Here is a 19,782-nt window from a genome sequence, read left to right as displayed (position 1 = left end):
GACCAAAGAGCATAATAGACCACAGACAATATTTGTAGCTTTTTCTACGAACCAAGTTCACGGCTTATCTCAGTTTAATTTGAATTAGTTGATAGCAAATATTAGTTGTACACTTTTAATGTTTTCATGAATTAATGCGTTACAAAATTCCATAGCTTAGCATAAAGGTGTTATAGTCAAAACTCATAATCGGTCAAAACCGCTATTGATTGCACAATCAAAAGTGGTTTGGTCATGGTCAAATCACTTTTGTTTGACTGATTTTTCCCAGTCTGTTACTGTAGGCTATGACATCTAAGCATGACATTCGTTAAAATATGAAGTAAATTGTCATCTATCAGCTGTTCATTGTTGTGACAAGACATTGACATTTGACGGTAAACGAAATGAAAAACATTATTTTTACAAAAAATAAACAAAACTGTTTTTCTTAACTTTTTTTACATAAAATGCTGAGCTCGGTGCAAATTCTTTTACCCTCAATTTCGAACACATCTGATGTAATTTATTATAAAGGTTATGTCAATTTTAAAAGTGATACCAAAGTTACTATTTATTTCATTAAATTCTCAGAGAACAGTAAAACAATATTGGAAGATAGTGATAAAGATATGAAAAATATTATTTACGGATGTTATTCGGAAGATGGAATCCACTCTTCTACATTTAACAAATCAAGAAATTATAACAAGTTAATAATTTCCAATCAGTCTGGTGAACTATACATTAAAAAACTTTTCATAAATGGAAATGCAATTGATGCTAAAGATAAATGCCTTATTGTATTTTACGACTTAAACACAATTCGAGAATCTGAAGTTGAATGGGAATATAGTGATGAATTATCCAAATTGCAGCAATTAGTATTATCTGAAAATCGTCAGCCCGAAAGCCAGCCTTATGATGCCACAAAACTATCATGCCCGATTTGGTTCTCCTCTTCCATGTTTATTCAACATGTTATCAACTATTTCAATGTTATGAAATGGCTTTTAATTACTATCAAAAGGGATAAAAAAGTTAGTAAGGTTTTCTTGAATTTGTCCCTTAGTATTGCATTATAATATCATATTCACTATCTTCTGTGTAATAAATGCTCTGCATTTCATATTCCAGGTGTCAATAAAGCATGGTAACTTAATGTGTGCAATATTGATGGACCTTATTTTAGGATATGTTATATTGCAATATCTTACACAGGACACAAAGGAGCTAAGCTCAATACTCATGGGGATTTTAGAGGTAACGCAAGTTTTATAATGTGTTGATATCCTGATTATTAAAACAACTTCATAATTATCAAATACATTTTCAGAACCTTATAAACATACTTTATTCTTTGCTGAAGTGGCTCATGGGAGCACCAGCAGGATTAAAATTAAATAATGCTTTTACCAAAATGCTTGGAAAATGTTTTTCTTACCATGTACAACTTTGGTGGCTATTTTTAGGTAAGTTCCAATAAAAATTTGATGTTGATTACCTTACGGGTAACTCCTATAAGATAAACTCTTTTTTAATTATCTAAACATTTATTTTTCAGATGTATCTGGTGAAAAACTGGATATTATATTACACTTATTTTATTATTTGGGCTACTTGGGGCTTACATTTCAAGCTGCAATGATATCAGACATGATCTGTATTGGAACATTCCATGCATATTGCATTTATGTATATGCTGCAAGGTGTTTTTTTTATTACTACTTGAGTTTTAGCATTCTTTTTATTTATCTCTCCTATTCATAATGCATTATTTGTTGCAGAATGTTTAATATGCAAATATCAGGCCTGATTGCATTGCTGAGGTTTTTTGTGGGAAGAAAATATAATCCTCTAAGAAAAGGAATTGATTCATGTGAATATACAAACCAGGAATTATTTGTTGGTACTGTAGCATTTACAATTATGCTACTATTATTACCAACCACCCTAATGTACTACATTGTTTTCACTATGGTAAGACAGAGAAGTGTCCCATTCAACCTTTTGTTTTTATATAATATCATTGCATTCAACATAATCCCATTAAATTCCAACAATATCTATACTTATAATAAATCTGTAGAGAGGTCAATTCTGTACATGAAATATATTTTCAAAATAACTATTGGGGGTGATTAGTGATCGATACTGATTCCAAAAATGCAATCAGTAAAATTTTTGTCTGTCTGTATGTTCCTTATGGAAACAAAAACTACTCGACGGATTTTAACGAAACTTGGTACAATTATTCTTCATACTCTTGGGCAGGTTATAGTATACTTAGGAATTCCCACGGGAACGGGAATTAGCGGGAAAATCCTTTTGTATGAAAAATCCACAGATATGGATTAGAGTAGATACAGCAAGTTGATCGTCAAAGCGTGCCATTCCGATATGTCCAAATGGACATACATGGTCGAGTGATGTTCATGTAATCCGATTACAACAATCGGTTACGATGATTTTACGAGGACAGTAGTACGAACACGGTAGAAAGAAGAAATTATTTACGGATTGAGAATTGTAATTAACAGCACAAGTAACAAATAATTAATTAGAATAAAGTAGCAGTAGAAGAAGTATAAAGTAGCATTGTTTTTAATACATATCCTGCGATGTACTCTTAAGAGTTAAAACCATGGTCCCTGTATGTGGTGCACTCATACCGATCCCAAGGAACCGTACTTACTCATAACAATAAGACACACACTGATGCATGTATTCATGCACTTGACAAATTTATGTCTTGAAACGCTGGTAGGGTAACAAAAATAACGAGATTTGACGATTTGTAAGAATTAATTTATTTTAAAAAGGTAAATAAAGATGTTTTTGGTTTTGCATTTTAACAAATTATCAGTTTTATCGGAATTAATTAATTTTCGAATCGAGTCACACGATATCATTCGATGACTTTGCAAATGCAGTACGATGATACGATTACTTTTACGTTGCGGCAATCACTAAAATTCGCTAAAATGACACTAATGACGTTTAAAAAGTGGCACGCTCGGCTTCATACAATTTTTGACACATGCTGCATCTATCCATATCTGTGGAAAAATCTAAACCGCCTAAGTTACGAAGTCGCGGGTGGCCGCTAGTAGAGATGGGTAGTGGGTAAAAACCCATTTCACCCGATTGGGTTAAAACTGGGTGATTTGGGTAAAAACCCGGTTTTTACCCATTATCACCCATTCTGGTGGGTGAAAACAAAAATAGCGTTTTTTTTAAAGTGAGAAGTGGTATTTGTTGCTAAGGGGGTGTTCTAGTGTTACGTAATGCAATCTGGAGGGAGAGGAGATCTTGAAAAACATTACAATGCGTTACAGTGGCGGAAGGGCGGTTCGATTTCAAATGTTTAAGCAGAAGTACTTTGTAGTTGGTGTTGTTATTTGTAACTTTATACCGTAATGTCATCAAAGAGAGAGTTTGGCATCTTTGGCAATCCCCCCCTCCCCCCCCCCCCCTCCATGTCCTTGCCATGATCACAAATTATTGTGTTCCTACTAAATTTCTTCTAAATCGGTTCAACGATTCTTGAAATAACACCATTTTATAAAATAATTGGTCACATCATCATAACGTGATCAATTTTACGATTTGGCCACGATATAAATGCATATTAGTGTTAAATTTGACTTATAACTTATTAATCAATAAACTTAAATGAGAAAAATTCAATAAAAATAAAGAAAAGATACCAATTGAAATAATTATAAAGTTATTTGTTTTCACCCGGTGTAAACACCCACGGGTGGAATGAAACGGGTTTTTATTGGGTTTTTACCCTCATGTGGGTTTTTACCCGGGTGGAAACCCATCTCTAGCCGCTAGTAATAAATCTCAGATCATAGATCTGAGTAATAAATAATGTTCTTTTTTTTCATTTTATGGGGGTAGATGAGTAGGTTAGAGGTCAAGCTACCTCCAATAGCAGTTTGATTCACCCATTCTGGGACTACCCTGTATATTATGTAGTTCAGAGTAGTTGATACATTTTTGGCGAATATTTGTAGTTTCCCCCTTCCCCCTAAAAACTAAAAATATTTTTTTAAACAAATTGTAGGTACCTTAATTTTATCTACCAAAATGTGCAAGCAACTATTGTTCATCAGGATAATTTTTGTTTTCTTCCAGTTTCGTGTATTGTCTTTATTGGTGGAGTATGTTTTGGCTAAATTTATTTACCAAATTCAAACTCTACCATTATATGTGAGTGCCCTGTGGCTGATACGTTCTCCTAAAGTAGCAGGTAGGTCAAAAGACAAAAGCTAATCTTCTTTTTAATTGCTACGCTTTGATTTACGAAATTACGAGTCTCATCCAATTTTTGCCTGCATATCAATGCTTCAACAATCGTCATAAAGTTTTTTTAATTTCCAGGTAACGTTTTACTGGAAGTAGTCAGCCAAGAAGAAGCTTCACCTTTCAGTATTCAATTAAAATTGTTAAACAAATCTTTAATGTATTTAGTAAATAACTTCAAACCCCCAGTTGATGAACCAAAAAAAGTAGTATGGACCAGCTTTCTCTCAAAAGTATTCATTGGTGAACAAATACTTTAATAAAGTGTGTACCTACTTTAATAAATGAAACAATTGTTTTTTATTTCTTATACTTTTATAATGTTCCTCAGTTTTATTGCGCACAAAATAAAACATATATTTGGTCACCGCACACGTGAATGTATAAATGCTTAGTTATTACTAGGTACTTAAATTATTCGCGGAAAACTGGGCAACAAATATTTTAGCAATAATTCATTAATAGATTCGTATTTATTTATTATTATTAATCAAGCAATTATGTAAACCAACTAAACTTACAAAACGTATAGTCAAGTTGTGTCACGAAATAAGATTTTTCATAATCATTTCATTTATGACTCGTGAAAACTTATTATGCAACCAAGACAATATTATGTTAAACTGCCTGTATGCTGTTACTTGTAAGGAGAGCGCGTGTCAGTTGGAGATTAAAATAAACGAAGTCATTAATAAATTGATTAAGATATCTTCATTGGAATTTATGAGAACATCACAGGTGTAAGATACCATTGAAATATCCTTATTATCTATCAAGTCGTCTGTAGATGCCAGGCCCGCATTGTATACTCTGCAATGATATGTCAGAGTATCTAATTGAAATATTTACTAACGACAACTTACTTGCGTATGCAGTGAAAATTGAAAGCAATTTTGTTACTACTGAAACAATGTGGACTAGGCTCTCTAGGCATAAGGCTATTCACAATTTGGTACCGCCTAAACACAACTCTGCTTTATTGCATAACCTATTTATACCACTTCTATCGTAGATATGATTATAATAGAGCATCTTACTAAAGGTGTAATCTCGAGTAAGCAGAAAACGTATTAATTTATTTTATGGGTATATTTTTACACAGTACTTAAGACATACGGCAAGATCTAAATGTTAAACAGTAACATGCCCGAGTGTAATATTCGAATACATAGGTATGTTTAAAGTAGGTTTGTATTAGTTTGAGAAGGTAATCGACAATGATGTTAAACACAACATTAGTAAACCATGCTGAAATCGATATTAGAAACTTTTTAGAATATCACAAGCACTTCCGAATTATTTCTATTCCGAAGTTTCCAAACTATATTTCATGTTAACTCAACTTTAGTTATTATATTGATATCATGACTGTTCAAATTAATTCAAAAATTCAAGTAATGAAATAAATCCACTTACTTTATTTGTATTATACTTAATTAAAAAAATAACTAAGCTTTATTTTATATTACATACAAGTAAACACTTTCTGTTACAGGCTATATTGATTTCTTTTCATTACAGTGAATTTTGATATAATGTAGATGAAATATATTATAGTATTATGTACACTTACGTGTGGATTATTACATATTATTATTATAAAAATGCCATATATAAATAATGTAGTTTTAGTTTCCATAAAATTTTACAATTATAACAATTTCATACATGTTCTTCTTTATCTACTATATACAACGAAGAATTTATCCAAAATATTTTTTGTCCACCAACAGACGCAACACAGTTAGTCTTATATCAATTGTTTGCAGAGTTAAAAATAAAAACATAGTTATGTTTACTATCAATCAATTTCCATTTTTTAATGAAATGAAACCTTTGTTACTTTAAGATTTAATTAATAAATTAGTAAAGAAGTTAGACTCGTACAGCGTGACAGTCATTTTTGTAAGACACAATGTGCATTCTACAAATAACACAACATAATATCACTACATTAATATATGAAGTAGAATTACTTCTCGAAGTGCTAGGTCTCCGGTGGGAAAGCCGAAAAATTACTTTTAAACATTATACCAATCCTTACCTATTTCGTAATCATCACAGACATTGTAAATTAGGATGTGATATTGATCACAGTAGACGTTTGATCAGCAAGATATACCACAAAGCAAGTTCATAATTTTAAAAAAATCTGCTTGGTTGGTATAGCACCTTACTACGCAAGCGAGACCTGCTTATGCAGTGTGAAGTGGAGACGGTGATGGTATTGGGCGTTATTAGTTCTTGAGTACACACCTGTAGTCCTTACTGACCTCGGCGCTTGCGTTTGGTGAATGCTCTTTAGGTCTAACTGAACCACGACACGATGCTAACTTTGATTCCAAAGCCTACAATGAAGAAAAGTACATGATATGAATGAAGTTTATATTAGTAGGTGATAGATATATTGATTAATGTGTTATAGCCGTCACCTCGCGTGCAACACTTAATAAAATACATTATGTACAAAGTGAAAACATTGAAACTTTAATAATCTATTTGTACATTATGGCGGTTACTCTTTATAATATAAACAAACAACAGTAAAACTATAACTATAAACAACGAGAAGTGTAAATTTATTCATTTCACTTCATAAATCATATTAGAGAAATAACGTAATGACGTGGAAATGTACAATAAAAACAATTGGCTACCAACACTAAAAACAATTACAGATAACACAAGCAGGCCTGATTCACAAGGGAACACGCACGTAACGCAACGTTACGTGTTTAAATGAGACATGCCTGCCTCATCCAGTAAATAAAACGACAAATGATATTATTCTCTGCTTTATACAGAGTAATAGCAAGCAATACAAGCAAGACAACTTATAAGTAGAGTAGGTGTTGAAAAGTCTATTTAGATAATACAATTTAAGTCTAATTTATTTTTATTTTGGAAAAATGAAACTTTTTTTTACTTTTATTTACTGGATGGACCTGAATATTTTTTTTCTTATTTACAAACAACTAAAGTACTACTTGTACATAATAATAATATCTACATTCGACTAGCAAGCTATGCCAATGATTTATTGTCCCTTCTTAGGAGTACTACAAATTGAATAATTTGACCTGTGAAACCTAACTGCAAATCTTGAAATTACACAACAGGTTAGCATTTTCGAAAAAAAAACCGTCGGCATTCCAAAAAGAATTTGTTAAGGATGGATGATGTTACTGACACAGAAATTATCTGACTGTAGAATCGCACATTTTGTGACCTCTCTAATGTTATCATTATTTTAATTTAATTAACGCTTTTTCACATTTTGGTCTTATCTTATTACAATCGAACGAATGTGTATGTACAGGCTTCGAACCTCAAAACAACTTCTTTTTCACACATTTTGTAATAAATTATCAATTTATCGGCCAAATAGAGCATCTAAACATTTTTAATTAAACCATTTACAGTACGAGTTGAAAGTTGACTCACATTTTTAGTAATGTCTATTCTCACGAGTATTCATTTAATACTATAAGTTATCGATAAGGCAAAAATGTTATTACAATAACAGTAAGTTATCTTTACAAAAAACAAAAATGATGTACATTATGTACAGGGAATATTTTTTTTAACTAAAATACAATTATATGAGTGTTTTATCAAAACATTTGTTTAGTTTTGGCATTATCATGGTTTTTCTTTGTGGCAAAACTTAAAAGATTTTCTAGTCCTTCTCTAGATCTAACAACAAAGGACCTTCTAAGCTTTCCATTTTCGCCTTGCCCTGCCCTTGCGAAAGGTTGTTCTGAGGATCTTTGATACTGTATATGATTTTGTGAATGTTTTTCCCCATTTTCAGATGCAGAATTTTGTCGATAGAGATTTCTGTATTCGACGGGTTCATGTTTTTCATTGTTTTCCTTTTCTGTAGTCTTTGTAGCGCCTTCCTCGGGCGGAGTTATGTGATGATTAGCAGCGGGAGGTGCCTCGCATGAGCATTTGACCTTACCACAATCACGGCAAAGAAACCTTTCAAGCTGTAAGCAATAAATAACATGCATACTACACACACAACAACCATGCGTAATCTAAAAAACTAAAAGTCCTACACTACTAAATTGCAACAATATTCTAACTACCTAATAACTACACACAACGTATATCTGAGTAGGTTTCGGCGGTAGTGGACCGGTGCGTTTTTCTTCTGTTCAACCACTAATATGTTAGAACGCACTATTTCACCACCATAGAAAGCTACTTAGATTGGGCTGTGATTTAATTTGAGTATAAAATTGTACTGGAAGAAACATCATTTATTTAAGCAATGGTGCCCCCCATACAGCTCACTGGGAGATGCGGATGACTAATCAATCATACCGTTTAGTCCTTAAAAATATTGTGTCGATGCTGCATAACGGTTTGGCGTGCAGGCGTATTCCATTCAAAAATATTTTGATTTAACAACTTTTTTAACATGAATTAGAGCAGGTTAGCAAAATATCTGTAAATACTGCAATGAGCAGTGGGAACACCATTCTAAATGTTTCTTCCATAATAGACTTACTTACATTTATAATAAATCTGTATACATAAGCTATCCTATTTAACCAGAGATAATGAAACAAACCACGACAAACCACAGTAAACAAGTGCACGCTACGAAACTAAATAAAACTTTCGTTGGTCAATAATTTTCTTAGGCTGGTATTATAGTCACGCTTAATGACGCGCGTGCGGTAGGCAGAGTGGAGGCAAATTAACGTATTATAGTAGGGGAAACTGAGGTGAGTTGAACCACTGATATTTCAGAACTTAAAAGTGCCTTAAGTCACAAACGCGAACTGAGGGGTCAGCGGATGGCAACAAGCAGGTTAATTGTGATGTTACTAGCTAGGTAACGGTTTTAGTTCTAAGAAATCGGTGGTATTTTAACTCACCTTCTGTTTCAAAACACCTAGGTCTCCCCTAATAAAAGGCGTGCCATCAGCATAATCACCGATGGCAGGGTGTTGCTAAAGCTTTGGTTACCGTAAGCGTGATTGTAAAATCAGCCTCATGTGCATAACTAATGTCATCCTCATAAAGGACAGTGCCAATCCATATATGGAAGTTGGACCAAGTGCTGCCCAGAATGAAACTATAGTGCATTTTGTTCCTCTGGCCAATACTAATTTGTAAACCGGAGCGCACTGAAATCTATCCCTGGAGTTAAGAGAAAAAAAGAGTTTTGTTTGGAATTATTTACATACAAAATATTATCGATGTACATACCTACACGCATAAGATTTCGCGATTTTGGCATTAAATAACACTCGTTATGTTGAACTTAACCATACTGCATCCGTACACCTTACTTTAGTACGACTTCGACATTATTTTTAAGCGATCAAGCGCTGTTGCAGTAGTTTGGTTAGTTGACCGAAATTAATTAAATCCAAAATAGAGCAAGAAGTTTTAGCTTACAATAACTTCAATAACCGATTGTAATACACCAATAAATTGATTTTTCGCAAGGATAGAGAACTAAAACTTCTTGATTCATTTTGGAAATAATGATTTCTGTCAACTAACCAAACTATTGCAACAGCGCTAGATCGCTTATAAAGAATGTCTAAGTCGCACTAAAGTAAGGTGTACGGATGCAGTATGGTTAAGTTCAACATAGCGAGTGTTATTTAATGCCAAAATCACGAACTCTTATGCGTAGTACGTATACATCGATGATATTTTGTATGTAAATATTTCAAAACAAAACTCTTTTTTTCTCTTAACTCCAGGGATAGATTGCAGTGCGCTTCGGTTTACACATTAGTATTGGTCTGAGGAACAAAATGCACTATGGGTTGATTCTGGGCAGCACTTGGTCCAGACCCTGGCACTATCCTTTGCTCTAGTTTCAAAATATAATCTTTAACATCAAAATAAATGGTAATTTTCTTAAGGGAATGATGTGTTTTAATTCTGGTCTTTATTTACATAATTAATTTGATAACTGTCTTTGGCTTTTTTCAATTATCCTGTTTTATATACAATAATGGCCTGAATGAAATAAATAAATTGAATATAATACATACACAATATAATACATATACAAGGAACTAATAAGTAAGTGAATTTTAAACTAACTACCTACCTACCTAACTTAAAAATTAAATAATATATTATGATAAATAAATATGAATACAAAATATAAATTAAGTGACTAGACAAATTATTAAAGAAATTAGCTACATATTGTATTCTATGTTTACAGTGCTAAATTGATAGAATTTGTGAAATATTCAAAGGCAAATAGCACTACGACAATAATTACAATAATTTTAAGTGAAGACGAAATTATATTGTTTTGACTTACCCCTACTTTGCGAAGAAGATCTCCAACTATGTTTATTGCTGATACTCGAGAAGAAGGCGTCATAGCATTTCCATTGATTTCACCTTCAAAGAAAAAAATCGTTACTAATGTTTTATGAATTAAACATTTATAAATATCTTTATCTTATCATTCACTTTATGAAAGCACACCATTTATGTACATAAATGGTGATAAAAATAAAATATTCATAATTATAAATAGTGAAAGTAGTTACTTTCACTATTTATAATTATGAATATTTTATTTTTGGCTATTTAAATAATTCCTCTATATTTAAAATAATCTTGTCATTAAATTAATATTTAAAATACTAATTACTAAGCACAACACATGAAGTAACTTTTTCCACAAATTAAATGTTTTCTTAGCATTGTATATTAACTTTTATAAAAAGTACTCTCATAACTTCATTGCCTTCAATCTAAAATATTTAAAAAATACTATAGTAACATGAAACATTTCTAGTGTCTGGTTCCTAAAAAATCATCCTATTTATTATAAACAATCTAATAGGTAAGTTGTACACATATTTACGTTTTAGAGGAGAAGTAATAGATGTTTGTGTTTCGATTTCAACATGGGTCCTGGAGTTACTAATAATTCCATTGACTGCCGGTGTTTCATTTTCTTCATCCTCTTTCTTGTGTGATGGAATCAGTTCCATTACTTTTAATTCTTGTTTCAGATCTACAAATAATTATTTTTATTAATAAAAGAACACAGATTGCAACACTGAGACAAAATATTTGATTTTTACATACCTCTAGCTTCATCTGTTGCTCTCTGTAACTTAACCCTTAAATTTTCTATTTCATCTACTTCACTTTCTAATACAGCATTCCTTTCATATGCTTGATTTAGCAGTGTTTCTATACATGAAACTGATTCTGATATAACTCTGAAATTAATAATAACAAAGCATATTTGAAATATACATCAGGGAAAGGCTCACTTTTACATGAAAAGCTTAAATATCACAAAATATGAAAAATAGATTCACAGCCTTTTTTAGTTCCAAATACTTCATAATAATAAGCTTACTCAATCGAAAAGTGTAATGATTATATTTCATTAAAAAATGCACTCATAAGGTTTATTACCTTGAATTTTGATTGCTTTTCAAGTGTTGTAAATTAAATAAGAAAAACATACAGTGATTCTTTAATAAAGCATAATTGTGTAATGAGCCAGTTTTTATTTAAATTACATGACTCACTTTATTTCGCAATCATATAATTAGAGTTGCCACAGACAAAGCAAATAACCACTTCCCATTAGTTTCCAGTTTTGTAACGACCTAATGGTCTTTGTAAAAGAGAATTACGAGCTTTGGAAGAAATGTTAAGCTTAGTCATAATGATGAGTCTAATTAGATAATGCGCAAGTAATAAAACGGAGAAGTGTAGTGGTGGTGTAACAATGTATGTACAATAAAATGGAACCACTATGTGCTAACGTCATTTATAATTATAAAATTTTACCTTTGACCTCTCTCTAAATCATCATTTTTTTGTTCTAGTTCTCTGATATAAACCGCCTGTTTATCTTTGTCTATTTTTAAGGCTTGCAGTTCATTTTCTAAGGCATTTGTTTCATGTTGACTCCTTTCTAGTTTATTCTGCAAGACAATCAGCAACAAATATAAGTTAAAATTGTATTTGATACAATTGTATTGTGCAGACAAATGCATAACAAAATAAGCACTGTAGCATCTTATATCATTGTTACAGATGCGATTTTGCTACAAAATTGTACAGCCTGACATGCTATTAATAGGGACTTACTCTAAGCATTTCAATTTCATTCTTCAGCCTTTGATTCTGATGTTCTAGATCTCTGTTTTGTTTCTCAACTTGCACTAATGAGGCTTCCAATTCCTTTTCCAGTTGTGCCGAGTTTTCTGTGTATTCATCTAACTCCTGTTGTATGTCGTTAGCCCTAAATTACAACAAAAGTGAGTCATAAATACCATCATTGTGAATGAATAGTTGATACGCCACAATGCAAAATATAAACAAACTAAAGTGAGAGGGTTGTATACTTACTTCTGTTCGTAGTGTTTAGCTTGTTTTCTCCAATATTCAATTGATTCAGAATCAGATTGTCTTGGAGATTCCATTTTTTGTAGTAAGATTAAACTTTCAAGAAACGATTTTTCAAGGATGGATCACTAGCGTACCATTACATTTATGTTGTGATATTGATCTTAGTATCAAGATTTGAAGTGTTAGGGTGCAGTGAATTTTGATTAGAATCGTTACGAAACACAATTTCGATAATTTCTCAAGCTCAACCAAAGTGGCCGTTAAAACGCAGAATGTGACACAGACAGACAGCCTGTCTTTTTCTCAAAACAAGTCAAATGCCAATTTTACAAAATGGCGATCGTGATGAGAATTCAGATGTTGCCATTAAACAAAAATGTTTTTTACTTTTACAGATTCATTAGGCACTTTTGTAAATAGTTGATAACAACTTATTAAACGTCTTGCAATTTCAGTATTCATTTCATTTATCATTTGACTTTTCAGCAACAGTGCCGGTACTAAATAACTAGTCTTTGTACCACAATAAAACTTTTAGATAGCATGAATTCGATACGATTGTAATTAGAGATGGGTTTCCACCCGGGTAAAAACCCACATGAGGGTAAAAACCCAATAAAAACCCGTTTCATTCCACCCGTGGGTGTTTACACCGGGTGAAAACAAATAATTTTATAATTATTTCAATTGGTATCTTTTCTTTATTTTTATTGAATTTTTCTCATTTAAGTTTATTGATTAATAAGTAATAAGTCAAATTTAACACTAATTTGCATTTATATCGTGGCCAAATCGTAAAATTGATCACGTTATGATGATGTGACCAATTATTTTATAAAATGGTGTTATTTCAAGAATCGTTGAACCGATTTAGAAGAAATTTAGTAGGAACACAATAATTTGTGATCATGGCAAGGACATGGAGGGGGAGGGGGGGGGGGATGCCAAAGATGCCAAACTCTCTCTTTGATGACATTACGGTATAAAGTTACAAATAACAACACCAACTACAAAGTACTTCTGCTTAAAAACTTGAAATCGAACCGCCCTTCCGCCACTGTAACGCATTGTAACGTTTTTCAAGACCTCCTCTCCCCCCAGATTGCATTACGTAACACTAGAACGCCCCCTTAGCAACAAATACCACTTCTCACTTTAAAAAAACGCTATTTTTGTTTTCACCCACCAGAATGGGTGATAATGGGTAAAAACCGGGTTTTTACCCAAATCACCCAGTTTTAACCCAATCGGGTGAAATGGGTTTTTACCCACTACCCATCTCTAATTGTAATACGATTAATGATATAAAACTTCATACCAAAGCCGTATTTGTTTAAAAAAATATCCTGACAGCTGGCTGTCAGATTGACTGATGAATGAAATGACAGATGATTTGTTCCTTCGTGTTTCTTGTTTGGATACTGAAACTGTGAACAAATAATGTAAAAACTAGTTTTTATGATCATTTATTATGCTTCTGCAGATTTTTCATGAAATTGTGATTACAAATGAAAACCTTAGTTCATGTAGAATAATTCTGCAATGCCTTAAAATCGGTGAACGAGTTTCAAAGTTCTGCATGTTTATGACTGACGTGTAATGTTTCCAACGGCGGACACTGAAGATATCGTACAGGTCACGTCATTAAATAGAAAACCGTGTGTTAATAGCGATGTACGAGATTCGTCTGATAATACACAACTTGCAAAACAACAAACTAACAGGGAGTTAACGTTAAACATGTTGGTCAAAGAAATGATATTTTGCATAGCTGTTGCACTCACAACATACGGAGCTCTGCACAATCCGTAAGTTCCTCCTATAACTAAGAGGTGTTAGTATTCAAATCCGATCGTGTGAGTGAATTATCTTTTGTTTTTTTCTCAATTTTAGGCCCCCAAAAATATCAAAACATCCTCAAGCTGTGAGATTCTTTGACCCAGAATCTGCAGTTACCGACTGGTATAGAGGTCAGCTAAGTGATGCCTTAGGTGTTGTCAACAGTGTGGATATCTCATTTGTAATGTACTATGCCCCCTGGGATGCAGAATCACAGTATGTTCGTGGAGAGTTTGACAAGGCTGCCACTGTACTGGGTGATCGGGTCAGTTATCTTTATCATAAACCAGTAAACTGGACATAATTTGTTAGAATTTATTGCTTTTCTGATTACCAGAGATTTGAATTTCATTATTATTTATAAATTTCTCATTGAAATTTCACAGTTGCTCATTTGAGACTAGATAATGAATGTGGTAATTGATCAATTTATTTATAAAAGTCTATGAATTTTTTTTACTTTCAAGTAATTAAACTTGAAGTTAATGCTAATTTAATTACATTCCTATTAATAATTTTAAATTAATTGGAAAAAATATCTTAATAACAGGTTCACTTTTCTGCAATTAACTGCTGGAATCCTGGCAGTGAGTGTAGATTACAAAACAATAAAATACCATCATGGCCTATTTTAATGGCTTATACAGTTACATCCAGAGGTGTGCTCTACAAAGGTACTTAAAACTGCAATACTCAATTTGAATGAAAAATACTTTATAACATTTTGAATGATCACATTTATTTTTTATTAATTTTCAGGACCTAGAGATGCTCAAAGTATTGTAAAATTCTTACAGTTAATAATGAAACCATTAGACAGGGTTTCTTCTACTGAAGATCTAATAAATTTAATATCTATCTGTGATGTGAGTATGAGAATAATTTAACTTAATATTATTTTTACTTCTTACAATGATTTAATATGATTTATGTCATTTTTAGGCTGTAGCAATAGGTTTCACACCACTTGCTGAAACTTCAAAGTTTTATAACATTTGGTACTATGTGGCTCTGAAGGCTCGCGAGTTTGATACTGTTGGAGAAATATGCTTTGCTGTTGTGACTTCAGAATCATTGGCTGCGGAATTAGGAATTTATACTGTACCAAATGTTCGTCTCATGTTGTGGAATACTACAAAGGTATTGTAGTCATACATTATATTTTTAAGTCTACAATTTATTAAAATAGTTATTTGTCATAGTATACACAGGTGCCACACAGTGAACAAAAATTTTATTAATGTCTGAAACTGAAATTATCAATACACATCTTTGTTTTCATGGTACCAAGTTGCTAATGTGTTGCTCTGAATACAGTGGTGTGTGTTATATTGTTCCGCTATCAGTTACGGTAGATGTGTACTACTACTTCATACACATATATTTTTGTAGTGTGTAAAATATCTTATTTAAGTTTTAAAAATCCATAATGTTGTAAAACCTGTTAAAACTGTTTATTACAGGAATATACTGCAGAGGATCCTTTACGACCCTGGAATGAATCTGCAATTTTACAATGGGTTTTGGAGAACTTTACTCAACCAGTATCAAGAATAATACCTATGTGGAAGAAGGCTTTTAGTTTTGAAAGATATGCAGATGGAAATCCTATTTTGATATTATTTACTCCTTTAAATCCCTTGTATGAGCAGATACCTTCATATGCTTTGGTATGTACCTAATATAGATTGATATTAATCATTCTGATATAGAATTTCTTACTCAAATATGTTTTTCTTACAGTTGCGTGAAGTTGCAATGGAGTACTACAGCTGTAAAACAAATAACTCAAACTATTTGACATCTGAACTTATAAGAATACAAAAGATCCAGAGATTGATATATGAACGAAGGAATTACGCAAAATATTGTGAAAGTCTTAAGCATCGAAAGCCTAAACAGAATTTAAATTATAAGAGAGAAATAGTTTCACATAATAATAAGTATCCTTGGTATAATGCCACACATAATACCCCAAAAACATTGGCATTTGACTACCTCCTGAAACACAGATTGGCTATGTCTAAAGCATTAGACAGTGCTAATGATGAGGCAGACATTGTGGCGACCTTGGCCATGTTGCAGCAATGTGATACAAAAGTAATGCCAGCTGAAAAAGAGTTTTATGATATTTACGAGCAATGTGAAAAATATGAGGAAAGCTTGGCACCTGAACAGGAGTTGGAATCTGATTGTTCAAAGTGAGACTTTTTTTTAATAATCCTTGCAATAGTAGCATTAGATTCCACAACAGAGGTAGTTATATCTTAGCGCGAGCTTTTTTACATGGTGAGTCAAATAAATGGGTCCGGGAAAATCAGAAGGCGGAAAAACATTAACATTACTTTCCATAATTAGGGCTCATTGGTTTGACTTGCACTGTAGAGTTTTTATAAAACTTGAAATTCTTTTTTCAGCTTAGAGACTTCTATGCTGCCATTTGATGATGACCCGTTATCAGTTGAAAATCTGTTTCATGATCACCAGCAATATCTATGTAGAATATTTAATTTTGCAAATGAAATTGGGCCACCAGTCGCACCAGCAAGGATTGCGAACGCGGAAGAGAAACAAAATATATCGCGTGTAGAAGGGCTGGCTTGTGAGAAAAATTTCACACTACACATGTTAGCTGTGGATAGTGTTCGTAATCACCATTTTGCCGAGTTTTTAGGTATTGATGTAACGAATGTGAAGGACAAAACTGCTGTCGTTATTTTAGATACTAAAGTAAGTACTCGTTAGGCCTGCCTGATGCTGATGCGATTTAATATAAATTAATAAATTTTATGGTCTATCTTCATTGGTCAACATGATAAGTTCTTTTTTTCTTAACTTTATAAGATGTTTATTTTCTTTCAGCTGGAAACCCAGTATTTGTTGTCAGAAGAATATAGTGCCAAATCTGTTAGAGATTTTATTTATAACTTTACACATAAAAAGTTGAAACGTTATTTAAGAACGCATGTTGAAGATGCATCTCACACACATTATTTCGGTTCTGAAGAGAATGTTGGCGACGAGAGTACCAACGAAAATATAGTAGATATTATAGATCTAACAACCAAGACTTTTAGAAAAATTGTGAGGACCCCAGGAACCGTAAGTATATTATTATTTGTTTTTTAAAAATATAATTTAAATACAAGGGTATTTTTACGCATTGAATAAATGGATAACCATTTTACGCATGGCAACCACTGTTTTTATTTTGCATTGTCACCATTGAAGAAAGAAGAAAGGAGAACTTTACTATGGGGTAGTAAAGTTCTCCTTTCTTCCTGATTGGCAATGCAATGCAACAAGCTGCTAAACGGTTTGTTTGTGAATTTTTCTCTTATTTGGTATCAAATAAACATTTTTTCTCTTTCATTTTCTCACTGACGCATGAGCTCTCGATTAGAAGATACGTACGTTTCTAGAAATTTGCAATTATTTTTAAAAACAGGTGAGCATCGTAGCGGTTTGCGGCGGCGCGTGCAGCGCGGGCACGACGCGCGCAATTTCGGCGGCCGCGCGGCTGCTGCGCTCGTGTGGCGTGCGCGCGCGCCCGGCTCGCCTCGACGCGCTGCGACACGATCTGCCGTGGCACTACACCGCGAGTCATTACCCCACTATCTTCGTATTCAGTGCTGACGGGTGAGTGAGCAATCCGCCTCGACGCGCTTCGCCACGACTAGCCGTGGCATTATACCGCCAGTCATTACCCCACTAAATTTGTGTTTAGTGCCGATGGGTGAGTGCATGTTAAATATACTTAAAATTAAGTCTGAGCATGAGTATACTTAAGTTACAAGACTTACAACTCAATGCATACTGAAAGTCGACACAATAAGGGCGCAGTCGCAGCGCCTCTACCGACCGTGACAAACGCGATGTGCGTTGCGCCACTGTAGTGTTTCCTCACGCCTCTAATTTTAAGGCGTTGAAGACGTCTTTTCCGCAGTGCAGCGGTCCGTATTTCTACATACAACAACGTCAACGTCACATGTGTGACATGTATGAAGCCCGTGTGACATTTCCCTAAGGCCCAGTTCGCACTACGGTTAAACCGCCGCGGTTTTAATCGCGTGATATTTCAAGTACATAAAACTAATGCCAGCGTCTGCACTGCGGCTTTTTCCCGCGTATATGTTTCGGGTGGTCTCGCGGTTTGGCGGTTTACCGCTTGCGGGAAAAAACCGTAGTGCGGACTCAGCCTAAGACTATTTTTTAAATATGTCAATCTGTTACAGCAGTCGCGAGGCGGAGTCGCGTACGTACCCCGCGGCGCAGCGCGTGTCGTCGAGCGGGCTGGTGGCGCTAGCGTTGCGAGCGCTCGGCCCGCGCCGCCATTTGCGCGTGCGACTTGCGTTATGTGCCGCCACGCAGGTCAGTGGCTTGGACTCTATCTGTATATGGCATAAGGCTCATTTTTGTTGGTTGGTCGTTTTAAAACCAAAATTTGAAATTATTTATGACAAAGCTAGCGTATTATAATTAATGAGTTATTTGGACTTTTCTTTGTTTTGAAATTAATATTTGTTGGGTCAGTTGATTTGGAAAACAGAAGTGATGTTTATTATTTCCACAAAAACTTAAAAATTAATACTTTGGTTGGACCATCCTTTATTCGGTCCGCTTTTGCTTGATGCTATAGTTGGACTGAAACATGTTAAATGTTTGTTCGCAGATGTTATCGGATAAGAAGACTTGTCTAAGAGAGTTGAGAGAGCACGTGACCACCGTTATAGCTCGAAGCCTGAAGTACTGGCGGCGCACTGAACACAGGGAGCTCAAGGATGCCCTCCTCAGGAGACTGCAGTACCTACACCAAGTGTCGCTCGACTTGAGCACCCTCCACATCACAGATCTCCACGAAAATAGTCAGAAACAAAAGACTTTGCTAAACTCCCTCAGCCTACTATCCGAGAATTGGGACATAGATGTTTCAATATTAAGCAAAAATGTCACGTCAACAGAAATCAGAAGTTGATATTAACTTATGTTTTTGTATATAGTGTACATTGCTTATTTTATAAAATACCTATTATTTATTTTTAGAGGATAAACAGTTATTAAATGTTGGCTAAAAGTCATGTTGTTGTTTTGAATTTATAACGCCAAATCCCTCACGTCCTGTAAGGAACTGCGCCCCGATTGCGCTAAATATTTTCAACTGCAACGCAACTCGCATCGTGGTGTGGTGTCGCTTTGACAGCTACTTGAAACGAAGATGTAATGTAAACGGTACGCACTGCGTCTTTGTGTAAAAGCTGGACAGAAGGCGCTACT

General features: G+C 33.7%; 3 protein-coding genes across 6 annotated transcripts; 2 read left to right on the top strand and 1 right to left on the bottom strand.

The window, feature by feature from the left end:
- Positions 1-383: 383 nt before the first annotated feature.
- Positions 384-4,596, top strand: LOC135074566 (phosphatidylinositol N-acetylglucosaminyltransferase subunit Q). Of its 2 annotated transcripts, XM_063968900.1 has the most exons (8): positions 384-516; positions 858-1,019; positions 1,117-1,242; positions 1,316-1,451; positions 1,544-1,688; positions 1,767-1,959; positions 4,126-4,240; positions 4,372-4,596. In XM_063968900.1, the coding sequence occupies exons 2-8, from the start codon at positions 945-947 to the stop codon at positions 4,551-4,553; spliced, it is 972 nt and encodes a 323-aa protein (XP_063824970.1). In that variant the 5' UTR covers positions 384-516; positions 858-944; the 3' UTR covers positions 4,554-4,596. The 2 variants fall into 2 exon arrangements, with proteins under 2 accessions (XP_063824970.1, XP_063824969.1); XM_063968899.1 differs by having other exon boundaries at positions 384-1,019.
- Positions 4,597-4,751: 155 nt separating this feature from the next.
- Positions 4,752-12,980, bottom strand: LOC135074567 (nuclear distribution protein nudE-like 1). Of its 2 annotated transcripts, none has more exons than XM_063968902.1 (7): positions 12,670-12,974; positions 12,409-12,562; positions 12,106-12,242; positions 11,386-11,522; positions 11,159-11,311; positions 10,604-10,686; positions 4,752-6,641 (listed from the first exon to the last, which is right to left on the bottom strand). In XM_063968902.1, the coding sequence occupies exons 1-7, from the start codon at positions 12,741-12,743 to the stop codon at positions 6,531-6,533; spliced, it is 849 nt and encodes a 282-aa protein (XP_063824972.1). In that variant the 5' UTR covers positions 12,744-12,974; the 3' UTR covers positions 4,752-6,530. The 2 variants fall into 2 exon arrangements, with proteins under 2 accessions (XP_063824972.1, XP_063824971.1); XM_063968901.1 differs by lacking the exon at positions 4,752-6,641 and adding an exon at positions 6,648-8,285 and having other exon boundaries at positions 12,670-12,980.
- Positions 12,981-14,056: 1,076 nt separating this feature from the next.
- On the top strand, positions 14,057-19,586 carry LOC135074564 (thioredoxin domain-containing protein 11). 2 transcript variants are annotated; one of them, XM_063968898.1, is made up of 12 exons: positions 14,057-14,477; positions 14,563-14,773; positions 15,059-15,182; positions 15,268-15,374; positions 15,451-15,648; positions 15,972-16,178; positions 16,252-16,709; positions 16,926-17,238; positions 17,371-17,610; positions 17,957-18,147; positions 18,747-18,879; positions 19,181-19,586. In XM_063968898.1, the coding sequence occupies exons 1-12, from the start codon at positions 14,269-14,271 to the stop codon at positions 19,481-19,483; spliced, it is 2,694 nt and encodes an 897-aa protein (XP_063824968.1). In that variant the 5' UTR covers positions 14,057-14,268; the 3' UTR covers positions 19,484-19,586. The 2 variants fall into 2 exon arrangements, with proteins under 2 accessions (XP_063824968.1, XP_063824967.1); XM_063968897.1 differs by having other exon boundaries at positions 18,744-18,879.
- The last annotated feature ends 196 nt before the right edge of the window (positions 19,587-19,782 follow it).

The sequence above is a fragment of the Ostrinia nubilalis genome, chromosome 9, assembly GCF_963855985.1.
Source record: "Ostrinia nubilalis chromosome 9, ilOstNubi1.1, whole genome shotgun sequence".
Lineage (NCBI taxonomy): Eukaryota > Metazoa > Arthropoda > Insecta > Lepidoptera > Crambidae > Ostrinia > Ostrinia nubilalis.
The sequence above is the reverse complement of the archived record's forward strand: the minus strand, read 5'-3'. Positions and strand labels throughout refer to the sequence as shown.